Source organism: Myotis lucifugus, unplaced genomic scaffold (genome assembly GCF_000147115.1).
Source record: "Myotis lucifugus unplaced genomic scaffold, Myoluc2.0 scaffold_239, whole genome shotgun sequence".
In the NCBI taxonomy this organism is placed as follows: domain Eukaryota; kingdom Metazoa; phylum Chordata; class Mammalia; order Chiroptera; family Vespertilionidae; genus Myotis; species Myotis lucifugus.
Window position 1 is genome coordinate 966,195 of NW_005871287.1, and position 16,338 is coordinate 982,532.

Genomic DNA, 16,338 nt, shown 5'->3' on the forward strand with positions numbered 1-16,338 from the left:
AAGTTTCTCTTTACCTAAGCAGGAGCCAAGTTTCTGTACTCAGCAACCAAGAGTCCTGATAAATACCCGGGAACTCACCAAATATACACAGTATAATGTCATCTGTGCGAAAAGCTAACGTAGTTTTCGCTACTGAAAGTTATTCATGCAGTTTAAGTGACCAACGTGAAAGGGGTTTAAAAGAGGGTATTTCCGTCACAGGTGGAAGCCCTAAAATAACAGCAACAGTAGCAGCTACCTCCATGTGAGTGCTTGCTCCGTGCCAGGCGTGTGTGGTAGCTACGGTAGGTCCTCAGGTTATGTCGGAGATCCGTTCCTAGGGTGCGACGTAATGCGATTTTCGTAAGTTGGAACCCACCTACATATAAGCACCTACATCATTCACATGGAGCACATACACAGCAGTATGTAATGAAGTGAAACAGTAAAAAAAATTTAAAAGAAAGATAACAATTCCTGACCTTTACTTGTGGTAAATAAATAAAAAACATAAAGCACATATGTACATACGTCAAAATGACGGAACTTTTTTTTTTATAAATAAATGGGAGATGGCAACGTAACCACGAAAGAAACAACGTACTTCTAGTCTGACGTAACCCAAGGACTGCCTGTACTAGTAAGTGGGGAAGCTGGGTTGGATCCAGATTTATCAAGACTTGAAGTTCTTTATTACTGAGTTAGAGGCTCTCAAACTTTTTGGTCTCGGGATCCTTTTATGATCTTACAAATTGAAGACCTTAAAGAATTTTTGTTTGTATGGGTTATATCTATAGTTACCATAATGGAAATCAAAATCGAGAAATTTAAAAGATTTATAAAAAACAAAACCCCATCACATTTAACATAATAAACATTTTTATTACAAGTAATTATTTTTAAAGACAAAAAAATTAGATGAGTGGCACCGTTTTACATTTTTGCAGATTTCTCTATATCTGACTTAATAGAAGAGAGCTGCATCCTCATGTCTACTTCTTCATTCAATACGTTGTTTTGGTTGAATTATATAAAGAAAAGCTACCCTCATGCAGACAGACAGTTGGAAAAGAAACTTCATGAACCTCCTCAATGCCTTCTGGAGGCATTTCAGATGCCTCCAGAAGTCCTCTGGACCAGTGGTCGCCAACCTTCCAGATCTCCGTGGACCACTGGTTGGCGACCACTGCTCTGGACCACAATTTGAGAACCACCGCAATAACTAGTCTGCTTCTCAGGTAAAGAGTCTACACACAGACATTGAATATTATAACTGGCAAGTCTACAGGGCCAACGCATTTCAAACAAGTTTCCAAAAGTGGTGGTGGTGAAGGAAACTTAAGTTATCTTCTTAATTCAATTTTAGTGAATTGAATTTTTAACTTGGGTTCATGTATTATTCTTTTGCCAGCCAAGATGACCTATTAGATTTTTTTCAAGTTTACTTTTCTAAACCAAGAGGAGAAAGCAGTATGTCATACACAGAGCAAACATTTGTATAGTGTTTTACAGTTTACAAAGTCTCTGTCTGTGCCCACATGATGCCAGTGAGTCCTCAGAAGCCACTTTATAGAGGAGGAAAGCTGGAAGCAGAGGCGACGTGCCCAAGATTGCCATCAGTAACCAGGATGTGGACAGAAGCCTTGTGACCGAGTGATGTGCGCGCAGGACACCTCTGCTCTGGCTCTAACGCACAAACGTCTCACTTTCACAAGCTGGCTGTCCGACCGAGAAGAGGGGACCCTACATTTACGTTCACTTTTTTCACATACACAAGAGACAGCATCTATTATAGAATCCAACTGGATTTTATTTGACACGGAACACAATAGGACTGCAGGAATAGCAAACTGAAAAGACAAAGCAGAAAAGACCCAGTTCTATCTAACTTACAATTAAGTAACAGGAGGGCAAGTCATTAAATGAATAACAAAACAGTTGAGCTTGATGGAGAATATTCTTTTTCTAGTGCCCATACCTGAAAGACAAAGTAAATTATTTTATTAATTCCTCAGTAATTTGCTGAGACTATAAGACCTGTTTAAACATATGAGCAAATGGGATGGAAACTTTGAAGAGATGTAAGTGTGCTCCCAAACTGGGTTATGCCACTGGTCTCTTGTCCCTTTCATCTTATCATCCTCTGTAGTATTTTACCTACCACCTCCCACCCCGTTAGTGAAGGTCCCTCCCTGGGATTCAGTCATGCCCACCTGCCTCTCCTCCTAGTTACCAGCGAGGTGTTGGGCAGTATGAGGGAGGTGAGAAGAAGTTAGAACTGGTGGTTGTGAAAGGGAACTCGACCTGCTGGCTCGAGTCAGTGGCTCAGACAGTTTGAGCTCTTGACCTCCCTTTACCCATGGCAGCCTTTTTTGCACCTCCACTTCGGTACTCAGGCAAGTCTGGGGTAAGGCAAGTACGAGAATAGTAACAGGGCAGTCTTCGTTTTTAAAATCTACCACCAGGGGCCATTACAGCTATGATTGTATTCAGCATCAGAAAGAGGGGAAAACACACACACACAAAAACCCCACTACAGAATGTGGAAAACTAAGCATGAATTTCAAGCGGTTTCTGATTTCCCCTGAAGCCCAAATTTGGCTCTAATCAGATTATAAAAGTAAACAAGGTCAGGAAATTTCTTCACATATAAATGGATTTCTTGAACACAAAACTCTTCATTATCTTATTTAATCTTTTGTCCTGGTTCTTTTTGGGCAGTTAGCCACTGATTAAAATATTTCATTATATGGATGAAAGCCAGGGTACTTGAACTCCAGATCACTGCTTCGATCATCCTGAAAGGCTAGTAGATCCTTAAAGGCTCGTTTCATAAGAAATCAACTTGAATACTGTCTAAAAAAAGTTGTGCCCAACTCCACACAGGGTAAAGCTGTAGTGTTTGTTAGTGGGCTGGAGAACAACCCAGAAGTTGCCTATCAGATTGAAGAATGCTGTAATTTGTTCCTTAAGAAATTATTTTCCAAATGCACTGAAAACCACTGCCTGGCCCTGATTGGTATGCTCAGTAATTAGAGCATTGGCTTGTGAACCAAAGGGTCATAGGTTTGATTCCCAGTCAAGGGCATTTACCTGGGTTGCTGGTTCGCTCCCTGGCCCTGGTCAGGGTGCGTGTAGGAAGCAACCAATGGATGTGTCTCTCCCCCATCTCGCCACCTCTCCTGCCCCCCACCTCCTTCCAACCTCTCTCAATGGAAAAAATAACCTCAGGTGAGGATTAACAAAAAAGAAAAAAAAAGAAAGAAAGAAAACTACTCCCTGGCAAAGTCACTGGCTGGATATAGTGAGTGTCAAAGGCCCACATATGGAATTCTTCACCCCCCAGTGCTTGGGCTCAGCCCTGGGCACATGTAATGGGCAACACAAACAGTTTTGGTCCAAAACAGAATCCTGAGCCTGCTCTAGGGGAGAGCAAGTCACAAAGGCCTCTTAAGAACTCAGAAAAGTGCTTCTGCCTGGACATGTATTACTGTCGTGGTTCCATTCAGAACGCAAGCTCCCCCAAGAACAGGGAAGGACTGTCTCAGACATCTGTATATCTTACATATTACATAGCATGCACTTTGTCGAATAGAGAGCAATAATATGAGCTAGATACTGAGTTTCTTAAAAATGAACATGCATATGACTTCCAAAACTCTTTACCTAAGTAAATAACCCAGTCTAAAAGCAAAATAACTGTACCAATCAGGGATTTCTAAACACGTAACAAACTAAGGAATCTTATTCTTTTGTTTTTAAAAATAATCATATTCTATTAATCAAAACTCATATTGAAATAAAAATCCCCCTTCTCATAAAAATTTAAAAAATACAACTAAATACTAATTTTCAACTATCAGAGTAGCTAAGATGGAAAATGAGTCTCCCACCATAGTCTTTTAATCTCACTCCTGGAGATCACCAGCAAGAGCTTCTTAGCTTCCCTGATTATCTCCATATTTGAACTTGCATGTATAGGGGTGTACATGCACTGTTTGGAGGGAGTGTACATTAGCACATATTCTGAGGAAAGGAAACTCTGACACTATCAAAAATGAAAGTGTATATCCTCCTTCCTCAGAAATACCTCTTTTAGGGATTACTGTTTCAGATATATACTACTCACATATATACGCAAAGATTCATGTATAAGGATGCTCATCACTACACATTATTTTTTATAGTGAAAAACTGGAAACCTAAATGTCTATCAACAGGAATGAAATAAATTACAGTACATCTACACAAAAACATACTCTGCAACCATTTGAAAGGAGGTAGTTTGACATGTGTGGGTATGAAAAATCTCCAAAATGAAATGAAAAAGCAAGGTAAATTACTATATTAGATGCTCATATCTATGCTAAGGAAAAAAAATTATATATGTATACCCACCCATATACAACATAACAAGTACATATATGTATAATCAGGAAAGCTAATAAGCCCTTGCTGATGGTTACCTTCATCACGATGTGATTTTGAAAATACTTAATAGTTTTCAGATCCTATGAAATTCTCTACTTTCATAGACCCAAGACAGTTGGGAAACTCTAGGCTGCCAACTTCTTTTTATTTTTTTAGGCTGCAAACTTCTAATGTTGGCCCCACCTCTGTGGATTTTCCATACAGATGAGTACCTTAATTAACCAAAAGCCATGTTCCATGGCTCCATGTTTTAGGACTATCCAGCCTTCAGCCTGAGGTGAGACAAAGAACAGCACTGACCACAGAGCCCAGGCTTACAACATCGAAACAGCCAGAGACACCTACTTTTGGAATTCCCACTCTCTGTTGTCCAGCGGACACACCTGCCGTGTTTTGAGCCAGCGAGAGATGCAGTGGAAGTGAAAAGCATGCTGGAAGAAAAGATACATTTTATTAAAAATAACTGTAGGCTCAACCATCTACTCACAATATGTCTCAAATGCAGTGGGTAGTTTACACACAGGGCTGGAGAAGAACAATGGGAGACAAAAACAGTGAGAGACAAAGGTCACAACTCATACTCTTTGACTAGGTACGAGGACATTTCCAATGAAACATTTGCTGGAAATGTCATTACTACTAAAGGAGGAAACTATTTAGGAAGAAGTGCATGTTCTAGCAGTGAGTGCTCTCCCTCTCTCTTAAGGGAAGATACGGTGGCTCCCTAGTCCTACTCGGCCTGTAAAGGATGCTCCTACACTCCTTGGACACATACAGATGTCAAACCTCTCCATTCTTAGTCCCCAGCTGTACTCCCCTCTCCTTGGAGAATAAGAACCCCAGGAGAAGAGCCTTCTCAGCCCCTGGTAGTGCCCTGCCACTGCCACCCATCCAGAGCTGAGATGGGTACTTCCCCAACCTTCCCACATCCAGCTCAACTCTGTTAGCAGAACCTGATTTCCAGACTTGTTCACAAACACCGTGCTATTACAAGACCTCAGGACTCAATACGCCTTTAACGGGCAAGGGGTTTTATCTTATAAGGGAATGACGTAAAAAAATAGGGTAAAAGGAAGTATTCTGCTGGGCAAACTTCCCATAAGCAGCTGAAAGAGCATCAAAGGACTTGTTTCACGATCAAGATAGGAAGTAAAAAGGCAAGAATACCAAGAATACTGGTAACTGACAGGGAGCTAGGAGTTAGCTTTCAGATTGGGGGAAAGGACAGCCTGTGTGCCTGGCACCTTTAATGACCTGCAGATGCTAATCACAACGCCTCTGCAAGGGCCATGTATGCCCTCCCCTGCTCATATGGGCAGAGTATTAAGATAGAAGTGGCAAGTGTTCCTCCTCATCTAGTCTGTGATGGGTCAGCTGAGGTGGGGACAGGGGAGAAATGCTGACACAAAACAATGAAAGTGTTTGCAGGCTTCGATTAATAACAGTCTTGAAACCTGGTCAGTTATGTCTCCCATAACATGCATGGAACTTAAAAGAAGAATCACAATATAGATTATTACCTTGTGAACTGTCTTCTGACAAAGACAAAATCAGAATTCCATAATTAAGAGTGGAATCCATAGCTAGTACTCTATGGATATTCAACAGGACAAATATTCTCCCAGAGTGACAGCTTTTGGAAGATCCCTTTCCTGTTGACTCTCGTACAACCCATTATGGACAAAACAACAACACACCCCACAAAACTTATAGAAGGCAGAAAGCTGAGGCATTTTCCTCAATCATGGGGACAGACTCACCAAAGGTATCCAAGACACCCTTCCCCCCCGCCCCCCACTCCCCCAGTAGGCACTCTGCTGCAGCCCAGGGTCCTTGTATGCCCCAATCACCTCAGAAAATGAGGGAAAGAGGGGATGCAAATGAGGCTACATGGCAGGTGACAGCAACCCTGAACCTGCCTGACCCCAACTTTCTCCCTGTTAATAATCTAAGATATATTATGGAAATGTTGAGCAGTATCAGAGTACACTGACCCGTCTTCAGTTTACTGCAGATGTTAACATATGCCATCATTGAGCATTACAGCAACTCTAGCAAGCAAGCATGACGGGTATTATCATCTCCATTTTATAGACAGGAAACTGAAACCCAGATAAGTTAAGTGACCTGCCTATTTCATGGAGCTGGTTTTAGTAAAAGACCCAGAACTAGAACCCATGACTAGTCCAAAGGTTTCTGCCACGCCATGCTGGCTCCTCTTTATGGCAGGCTGAGTAAGTCTCTCCTTAGCCAAATTTACGGGAAGCGCACTCTCTTTTCCTTCGACCACAGAGTAACCTGGTTCTTAGTATCTGCCTGAATGCCAGGGAGCAAAGAGCCCTATATATTTTATTTCTTTATCCCCAAAGGCAGCAAACGCTGTCCCTTAGCCAATACAGGCTCCCGTGACACTGCCCAGAGGCCCTGACAGAACTAAGAGGATAACCACAAGCTGCATGTGAGCCTCGAGCACTGATAGCTGCTATCTCTGCAGTAAACACCACTGCTCCCAATTCGCACTTCGTATTTAGCAAACACTTATGCTTACCATGTGTCAGGAGGTGTTCTAAGCACTTTGAATATAAAATCATTTCATTCTGATTAAACTCTATGCAGTCTACTGTTAGCCCTATTTACATGAGGGAACCCAGGCCGAGATGTCAAATACCTGCCCAGGGTCACTTAGTAAGTTAAGTCACAACAACAGGGAATGGTGGTCTGACTCCAAGCCTCTCAGGTCTGTGCCATGCAGGGGGCTGTGGGTCCTCTGGACCCTCGGCACAGGAGGTCCAGACAGAACAATTTTAGCTCATCTGACTGGGACTGTATGGCTGTAAATGGATTTTAACACGCTAGAAATAACATGTTTGATGCATGTTATCCTTCACAGCTGTCACGTCCTGGAAGGCCGTACATTCAGTCCAACGATGCTGCACCAAACATTTCTGGCATGAGCCATGTTTAAAAAGGGATACCCCCCCCCCCCAAATCTGAATATAGTACATTTGTGACACTTAAAATGCATGCAAGCATGAGCGCACACACAAGCACTCAATTTATTCATCCAACTTAGTTCCACAGGACACCTACCCTTAAAAAAAATCTGTTTAGAAGGTAAAGATTTCCACTAACAGGAGAATATTCCAAACCCTGTGCCATAGGCTCTTGAAAGCAGTTCCCAAAGATGAATCTCCAAAATGTGGATAACAAAAGTGGGCCCACCCTATAATTAAGACAAACTAGTGCCTCTATAATAACTAATAATTCTTATCCTGTAACAGGTGAATAGCACAAAAGTTTAATCTTTTAAACTATTTGTATAGCTTTTGGGAGAAAGTTGGGCTAGTCATTTTTTTTTCTAGTTATTTTCAAGACTGGCAAAGCAGGGAAAGTGCTAATACATTTACAAGCCATGCTGACAGGGAAAGATGTTTCCTTACATTACAGACTCCCCACGCAACGGTGCACTCTTCAGAAGTGGCAGATGCCTGGTTCGCCTGACATTCTATGCCTGTGGGAACAAGAGCAACAAGATCACAGACCGCAGGAGCAACCACCTTTTAATCTATAGCAGTCCTACCTGCACAATCACACAATGACATGCTTGGAGCGGGGTGCAGGGAGCGGTGGAGTAAAACTGAACAAAATCTCCGGTGATTAATTACGCTTGTTTTTTTAATGAATGTGAAAAGGGGTGAAGAACAGATAAGGCAGAGATGTTACTTAACAGTATGCTTTGCAATGATTTCCTACCCTTGTTCAAGAACAAAGTAATGAAGGAAAAGGTACTTTTTAATTCTGAACATAACCTGACTTGTCCAAATGAAAGCGATTCCTCCTAATTTGGTAAATCTCGTAAACTCAAAGTCACCTCATAACTCTTCCTGTTTGATAACTGGTATCTTCTCCCTATTCTTGACAAATGCTTCCTTGTAGGCCCTCGGAACACCCAGGCTTACCCACGTGAAGCTCTGAAGCCTAAAGGAGTCAGGCAGACACACGTGAACTGGGACAGAAGTGATAAAAGGGGGTGAAGAGACCTGCAGCAAACTGTACCCACTCTGCACGGACGTCAAATCTTAAGTCTTTAAAACACTGTCAACAAAGCAAATCTGTTCTGCCAGAGGGTTAGTGATGTGGGGCCTGCCACTCAGAGATGCTTATGGCAAGAACAGGGAATAGTCAACCAAAAGCAGACAGACAAGCAACATGTAAAGGCTTCCTATCACACCCCTGGCAAAGGCAGAAGCTTATTTCATGTGATATACAAAGCTTGGGAATTTTTAAACTTCAATAAAAGTTAAGGAAGAAATAGCTTCATCTTGGAAGTGAACAGATGCCACACTTTCAAAACACTGATGAAGCTGTGGTTTTAGGAAGAGACTAACTTCTATGGACAAAGGCTGGGTCTAAGCCTCTCTGGATGCCTTCTTCATCTGGAACTAGATTACCTAAGGTATGGAGGAAAAACACCCAGTAGATTGTATATTTAATCCACTCTGTAAGCCACCAAAAAATGGGGCAATATAAAATAAATACAGGCATGTAATATCAATTTGGACTCAAAAAAGGAAGTCTTCAGACAAAGAATGCTTTGTAGGAGTCCAACTGGGGCACAGCCATACTCACTCTTATTTATTTAAAGCTATGTATATACGTGGTCATTTAATGCCAGACCAGAATATACTATAAAATGGCCATTGCTAAACCAAGAATCTCATTCTCATCTTTAACAAAATGTCTTTTTCAAGAATCATATTCCAGCCCTAGCAGGGTTGGCTCAGTGGATAGAGTGTCGGCCTGTGGACTGAAGGGTCCCAGGTTCAATTCTAGTCAAAGGCACATGCCCAGGCTGCGGGCTCGATCCCCAGTAGGGGACGTGCAGGTGGCAGCCAACCATTGATGTTTCTATCTCTCTCTCAAAAAAAAAAAAAAATGAATCATATCCCATTTATTTTTGAAAGGAAGACAAGTCCAGTTGTGGCAATCAGATTCCTTTAGTGACTGTGTTAAACAAAAGGGTATGTTTCTTAAGGATACAGATTTGATCTCAGTCATTGTTTTATTCTGGTGCCTAGGCGAAAGGTCAAGGATATAATTATTTATTGAATGAATAAAAGATACAACTTGAAAATACTACTTTCATAATTTTTTGTTTAGGAGTTCAGTTTTATTTTTTCATTTGACATTTAAAATATATGATGAAGCAGGTGTCTAACTGAAGCCTACATTGATCCCTTAAGTCAGGGGTCCTCAAACTTTTTAAACGGGGCCAGTTCACTGTCCCTCAGACCGTTGGCGGGCCAGACTACAGTTTAAAAAAAAACTATGAACAAATTCTTATGCACACTGCACATATCTTATTTTGAAGTAAAAAAACAAAACGGGAACAAATACAATATTTGTATTTGCATGTGGCTCGCAGGCCATAGTTTGAGGACCCCTGCCTTAAGTGGTCAACTCTAAGAGAAGACAGAGTATCAATGGCCTTTGTCATCTTTCCAAGAAGTGCATTCTCTTCCACCCAGACAGACACACAACTTAAATATAGAGGTAAAAATTAATAAATAAATAATTAATAAATAAATAAATGTTATATAAAATCATGAACTATTTACAGAAGAGAGCCCCCCCAAAAGTAAAATTTCCTTGGGCATAACTCCTTATGAAAATGCATAGCCAAGAAATTGGCATGTAATCAAATACCCCACCCAAACACATTTAAAAATGTGCGTGTGTTTTCCTGTGATGAGATCCTTCTATCTATATTAAACATCATGGTAGCTGCTGATCTGCTTTGACTGCTGTGTGAAAAGGCAAACAGGGTCAAAACTCAAAGGAACCAATGGCAATAAGCTACCAACACCTGCTATGATAGCTTTCCAACGCAAAATATTTGATTTGTGCTTTCCAAATTGCAATGATCACAAACTATTCCCCAATTCTGTGTTTTTATTATTCAACTAGAGGCCCATTGCATGGGGTCCCTCAGCCTCGCCCACGCCCTCTCTCAATCTGGGACCCCTTGGGGGATGTTGGACTGCCGGTTTCGGTCCCATCCAAGGAATGTAGTAGTGCGCAAAGCAGCAGGCAGCCAGGGAGGAGCCCGAGCCCAGGCTGGGTGCCGCACCGCTCCCGCTTCCGTTCTGCTCATCCGGGCCCCACCTGCCACTGCCGCTCAGTAAGCTTGCTGAGCAGCGCTCCTGCTGTGGGAGTGCACTGACCACCAGGGGGCAGCTCCTGTGTTGAGCATCTGCCCCTTGGTGGTCAGTGAGCGTCATAGTGACAGGTCAACGGGTGGTTCGGTCGCTTAGGCTTTTACATATGTATAGATGAGCAAATATTTAGTGAGAACCTATAATGTACTAGACACTATGCTAAATCCTGGGAATAAAGCAGTAAATAACATGGACATGAGAGGGGACCAATTTAAATTAAATGGTTGCTACAAAGGAAACTATACGATGTTTTAGGAATAGTTAACAGAACTGTCATAGCCTGTGTTTGTGTGTATATAAGTATGATCAGTGAAAACATCTTAGAGCAGCCGTGGGCAAACTACGGCCCGCGGGCCGGATCCGGCCCGTTTGAAATGAATAAAACTTACAAAAAAAAAAAAAAAAAAAAAAAAAAAAAAAAACCATACCCTTTTATGTAATGATGTTTACTTTGAATTTATATTAGTTCACACAAACACTCCATCCATGCTTTAGTTCCGGCCCTCCGGTCCAGTTTAAGAACCCATTGTGGCCCTCGAGTCAAAAAGTTTGCCCACCCCTGTCTTAGAGCAAGTTCAAGGTGAGATCTGAAGACCAATTATAGGATAATTCTGCATTACTCAATGAAGTAGCCATTAGGTACATGTGGCTATTGAGCATTTGATATTGGCTAGTCTGAATTAAGATTAGACTAAATGTAAGTGTAAAATACACTTCAAAGGCTTAGTACAAAAAGAGAATGTAAAGCTCTAGCTGGTTTGGCTCAGTGGATAGAGCGTCAGCCTATGGACTGAAGGGTCCCAGGTTTGATTTCGGTCAAGGGCACATGCCTGGGTTGCGGGCTCGATCCCCAGTGTGGGGTGTGCAGGAGGCAGCCAATCAATGATTCCTTCTCATCATTGATGTTTCTATCTCTCTCCCTCTCCCTTCCTCTCTGAAATCAATAAAAATATATTTTTTAAAAAAAGAGAGAATGTAAAATATCTCACTTTAAAACACTGATTACATGTTGAAATCAAATTTGGATATAATAGGATAAATAAAATAAAAATAACCTGTTTCTTTTTATGTTCTTAATGTGGGTACTAGTAAAGCTTAGATTACATATGTGCTTGCATTTGTGGCTCACCACAAATGGGTTAGACCAAGGTAGGGGGGAGAAGAGGCAGAGAATATTCCAGACAAAAAGAACAGTATATGTAAGGGCTCTAAAAAAGACCACGGATACTTCAAGAATGGAAAGCCAGAGACACTACCACAGTGAGCAGGAGTGACTTAAGATGAAGTTGGAGAGGCAGGTAAGTGATTTAAAAAATAACTGCCTATAATTTCAGTTCTAGAAAGTTGAAATTTCTTTGTCCCATTTCTGATCTCAATAACAAACCATTTTAGTACCTGGATGAAAAAGTCATCTCAACTCTTTCTGGTGTGGTCAACATTCTGGCCCCTATTACTAAGTTAGTCCAACAATAGCTCTAATCAAATCCGCCATGTGTGGTGGAATATGTGAAGATTTAAATAAAGTTTCTTTAGTGTAATTAATTGTCTGTTTAGATGTTGGCAGTGATGTCCTCTTAACTGTGATTGGGGCTAAGACAGAAAATTCTTACTTCTTAGGCTTCTTTTATTTATATATCTTGTCCAGCAAAAACTAGCTCTGATTGAATATTTTAGTTCCAAGTTTACTTTCACCTTTGCTTTTGAGTCTGTGTACGAGATGGAAAACATAGAGGACTCAACAGTGCCTCTGGGTCCACAATTCATTCTAAGTGTGGCCTTGTCATCTTTAGACTGAATAGATTTATTCTGAGATGGCTATGCCTCCAGAACATCATAAAAAACTACTCTATTTCAAACATACCGATGGGCTAGATGCAAAAGACCCCAAGTGCTCTGCCTATGCTTTATATTTCATTGTGAAGAATAAAATTGGTCACATCAGGATAGCCACAATCTCTGTAACCTTCTCAATTTCCCCCCATCCTCCTGCAATTACTTACAAAGGTCCATAATGTGGTTCCTGCAGATGGCACAGTTATCAACCACAATGTCCCAGGCCCAGAGGGCTACTGCGTTCCACTGCAAAGAGAAAGAGGGGGGAACAAAACACTCTCCTTGTAATGCACAAACACACACTGTAGGATTTCATGCTACATAGCTTTGGCACAGTCACTTAGTCTTATATTAGATGTGTAGCAATGGCAAGCTACACATATGCTCACCCGTTCTCCAAATGGTTGAGTATATCAACATAGAAATTAATGAGTCACCATTTAATTTTACCTTTTTTCTACAGCTTAAAATAATTTCATCATTAAGCAATCAGGAATAATTTTTAAGTGCCTGCTTCAGGTTTCATAAGCACAGAGGTGAATTACTGTGCAGTTGCGGAAGAGATCAGTGTCTGCCTAAGTTAATATCTGCTCTTCCAGGCAGCTTTGGATGCAGGAGTAGGGAGGTGAAAGCTAGGCACAGAATGAACTCAGATGCTGACGGGATCATAAAACGGGTCATCTGGGATAAGCTGGATAACTACCTACCCAGTGTCAGTAGCAGAACAAGGTCATCACTTCCATCTTACAAGACTGCTTCCTAACAAACTCTAGAATTCACCAGAATTTGACTCAGCTCCTACCATCAAATAACCCGATGTTCTCAACTTTCCATACTCAGACTCTTATGTTAAGAAAAATTCCCCAATAAGAGTTTATTTAAAGTGGCATTAAAGTAAACTCAACCTCCTGGCTTCTGCAATTATAAATATTCCCAAACTTCCTTTTTACCCACTAATTTGGGGCCACTTTCCAAACTGTCATCTCTTTCAATCCAGTTCTCAGTAACTTCTTCAGCACTTTTCACCCGGTAGCTTCAACTCGGAGGAAAAATATCCTACTTCTATTCTTCTTCAACATGGCTGCTGGCTGCCACTGAGCACGCAGCGCCCGCAATGAAACGCCAAAAAGCAGCTGGGGGGGGGGGGGGGATATTGTCTGCGTTTGGCCTAATGTTACGGGAATAACACCGTCCCTGTTTCAGAATCCTCATTTTGAACAGATTTCTTTTATCTCGGGTAGGACTCGGCACTGTTCTCCCAATCTCTTAGCAAACCACCACCACTATAAGGCATTTCATGCAAAAGGACACGTTCCATATTTTTTGCTTTCCCGCTTTTAGCAGGTCGTTCGCAACTATTACGCAAACCGCCCTTAAAAGATACAATTTGAGCTCGCGTTTTCTTTTTAACAAATTCCACCAGGCTTTTTTTTTTTTTTTGGAGGATTCTGGATGTGATATGACCGTGGTGGCTGTTGTTACAAACCAACAGACCTCCCAAAAGCAAGAGTTACACTCAAGACACTCCTCGGCGGGGCTCGGGACAGAGAAGGGGCTAATGGTATTGGACGCCGCGATTAGGCGAGGCCGGGAGTGGGTCCCTCGGGGTGAGAGGGACCCCGAGTTTCGGAAAGGGGCGGGGCAGGGAAACCAGCCCGGCTCCTCGGAGGCCTCCAATGCGGTAGTACTTCAGGTTCCCGGCTTTCGCTGCACTGCCCCATCCTCCACCCTCCGCACCGCTCCGACTCCCCCTTCCACCCACCCCGCCCTCCCCCCAACACCACCAGCACCACTCCAGTGACAGCTCAGGCGCTTGGCTCCCTGAGCCCACTCAGCTCCGCATATCTCAATAAGCACCTTCGTGATTGGCCCCTCAGCCTCTAAGTGAAACCAATACTGACATTGACAGTGGGCCACAGTCATGCCGATCAACCCTAAGGCCCGCCCCCCAGCTTCCTTTCGTGGTACCCGGTCCTAGGAACGCCCTGAAATGAAGCCCTTTCCCCCGCGCCTCGGTCATCCTCGGGCCTGCCAGCCATATCCGCGCCTCTCTAGCTTCCCTGAGGAAGGCGCTGGCGAGACCCAACCTTTTTCACTTCAAAGCGCTTCTTGCCCGCGCCGCTGTTGGTGCCGCTCGGGGTATCCACATCCATCGCTGCCGCCATTTTGGAAACACACGGTCTGCCGTCCAGCCACTGCGCCTGCGCACCAGTGCACTGGCTCCTCCCCCCGCCCCGGCTCCTCCTCCTACACTCCACCCCTTACTGGCGCGCGGGGGGGGGTGGGCGGAGCGCGTGGCCACGCCCCTTAAAGGCGCAGGCGGAGGTTTGCCCCCCTCCTGCGTCGGCCGGGGAGGAGGCGGTGGCCCGAGCGGTGGGGCGAGGCCGGGCGGGGCCGGGCCGACGTGAGCGAGCGGGGTGGAAAAGCTCGTAAGGACTCGCTCTCGTCGCCCTCCCGCGGAAGGCCCCGGCCACACGGCCTCAGCTGGGGCGGCGGCTGCTTCCTCCGCCTGGACCGCGACCTGCGGCCCCAGCCCCGCCCCGCCTCCCCGGCCACCCCGCCGCTCGCGTGCCGGCGGGTTTTCCTCCTCCTTCCGCGGGGAAAGGGGTGAGGGTGGGCGACCTCCCTCTTGCTGCCGAAACCCGAGTCCACCCACGGGCCGTCCGCTAAACCCGAGTCCACCCACGGGCCGTTCGCTAGTCGTGACCGGCTCCCGAGCCAGGCCCGAGGTGCTGCCTCCCTTGGAGGCTTGAGGCCGGGGGAGCCGCGGCCCTGGCAGCGTTTGGTTTCCTGGGTCCAATTCGGGAAATGCTCAGGGCAGACTGAGCCGCTTTCTCCAGCTCCGCCGCCACCTGCCCACGGGAAATAACGAGGAAGGAGACGGGGAGCCATCGCCAGCCCCCTGCGCCCCAGAATGGCCTCTGGTTAAGGAACACGATGTGGACGCCCCGGAGCACACGTCTCCCGGACCCACTTGGTCACCTACGGGGTTTTCTCCCTCAATTCGATCCTCCTGCCGCGTCGTTGGCCGTAGTCGTATCTTTAGTCTTGAATCGGTGTGACCCACTCAGCTATGGGTTCTTCTGGACATTCCTTCCCAGCCCACACACCTGTACTTCCGTCACCCTCAGACCAGGACCTCTTTGTGTGTCTCTAACCTTGCGGAGGTGTAACTCACATCGCTCCTAAATCTTGGATTGGCTTATTTGAAATCTCATTATTTTCTCTCGAAAGAAAACCGGAGAGCAAGGGAGTGCGTTGACTCCATTGCTAAACCAGAATAACCGCAGTTTGTTTCCCGTCTTAGTCATGAACAGGTACGACGAATCCGTGAAAACATTACAGCCTCAACCAGGCTCGGAAGGGAAAGGAACCCTACAAGGTTCTTCTTAGCTCAAGTTTTGTTAATGATTCCATGTTCAGCTTTCTGTCATCTATTGTGTCCTTATAGGCCCCTAGATGAAGACTAGAAACCTTGAGTAAATTAAGATATTGAAGGCATATTTATCCTTCATTCAACAAGTTCATTGAGTATGATCCAGGTCCTGATATAAAGAGAGACAGTGATTAAGGTGTCAAACTCCTAGTAAGGAAATGACATGTCAATGAATAGATGCATCAGATAATCTCTGGATCCCTAAGCGCGATGAAGAAGACAAAGCAAGGTCATGAGATTGAGGGGAGATGGAAGCAACATTAAATTGGGTGATGAGGTCTCTATGAGGAGCGACATTTAGGCACCATAGGGGTAGGGGAGTTCATTCTCAGGCAGAGGAATAAAAGTCCCAGCTCCTTAATGGACCTATACCAGTGATGGCGAACCTTTTGAGCTCGGCGTGTCAGCATTTTGAAAAACCCTAACTTAATTCTGGTGCCG

General features: G+C 44.0%; 1 protein-coding gene across 1 annotated transcript; it reads right to left on the minus strand.

Moving 5' to 3' along the window:
• Positions 1–1,766: 1,766 nt before the first annotated feature.
• RBX1 (ring-box 1) lies at positions 1,767–14,682 on the minus strand. The gene is made up of 5 exons (XM_006098536.3): positions 14,549–14,682; positions 12,629–12,707; positions 7,851–7,921; positions 4,756–4,841; positions 1,767–1,957 (listed from the first exon to the last, which is right to left on the minus strand). Exons 1-5 carry the CDS (start codon positions 14,624–14,626, stop codon positions 1,945–1,947), a joined length of 327 nt encoding a protein of 108 aa, XP_006098598.1. The 5' UTR covers positions 14,627–14,682; the 3' UTR covers positions 1,767–1,944.
• Between the last annotated feature and the right edge of the window lie 1,656 nt (positions 14,683–16,338).

Excerpts from the sequence above, each read along its gene's own strand:
- RBX1 (XM_006098536.3), bottom strand. The coding sequence starts at position 14,626 with ATGGCGGCAGCGATGGATGTGGATACCCCGAGCGGCACCAACAGCGGC. Across the intron at positions 12,708-14,548 it reads AGCGCTTTGAAGTGAAAAAG|TGGAACGCAGTAGCCCTCTG; the intron begins GTTGGGTCTCGC and ends TTCTCTTTGCAG. Across the intron at positions 4,842-7,850 it reads TTGCGTGGGGAGTCTGTAAT|CATGCTTTTCACTTCCACTG; the intron begins GTAAGGAAACAT and ends CTTTTCTTCCAG.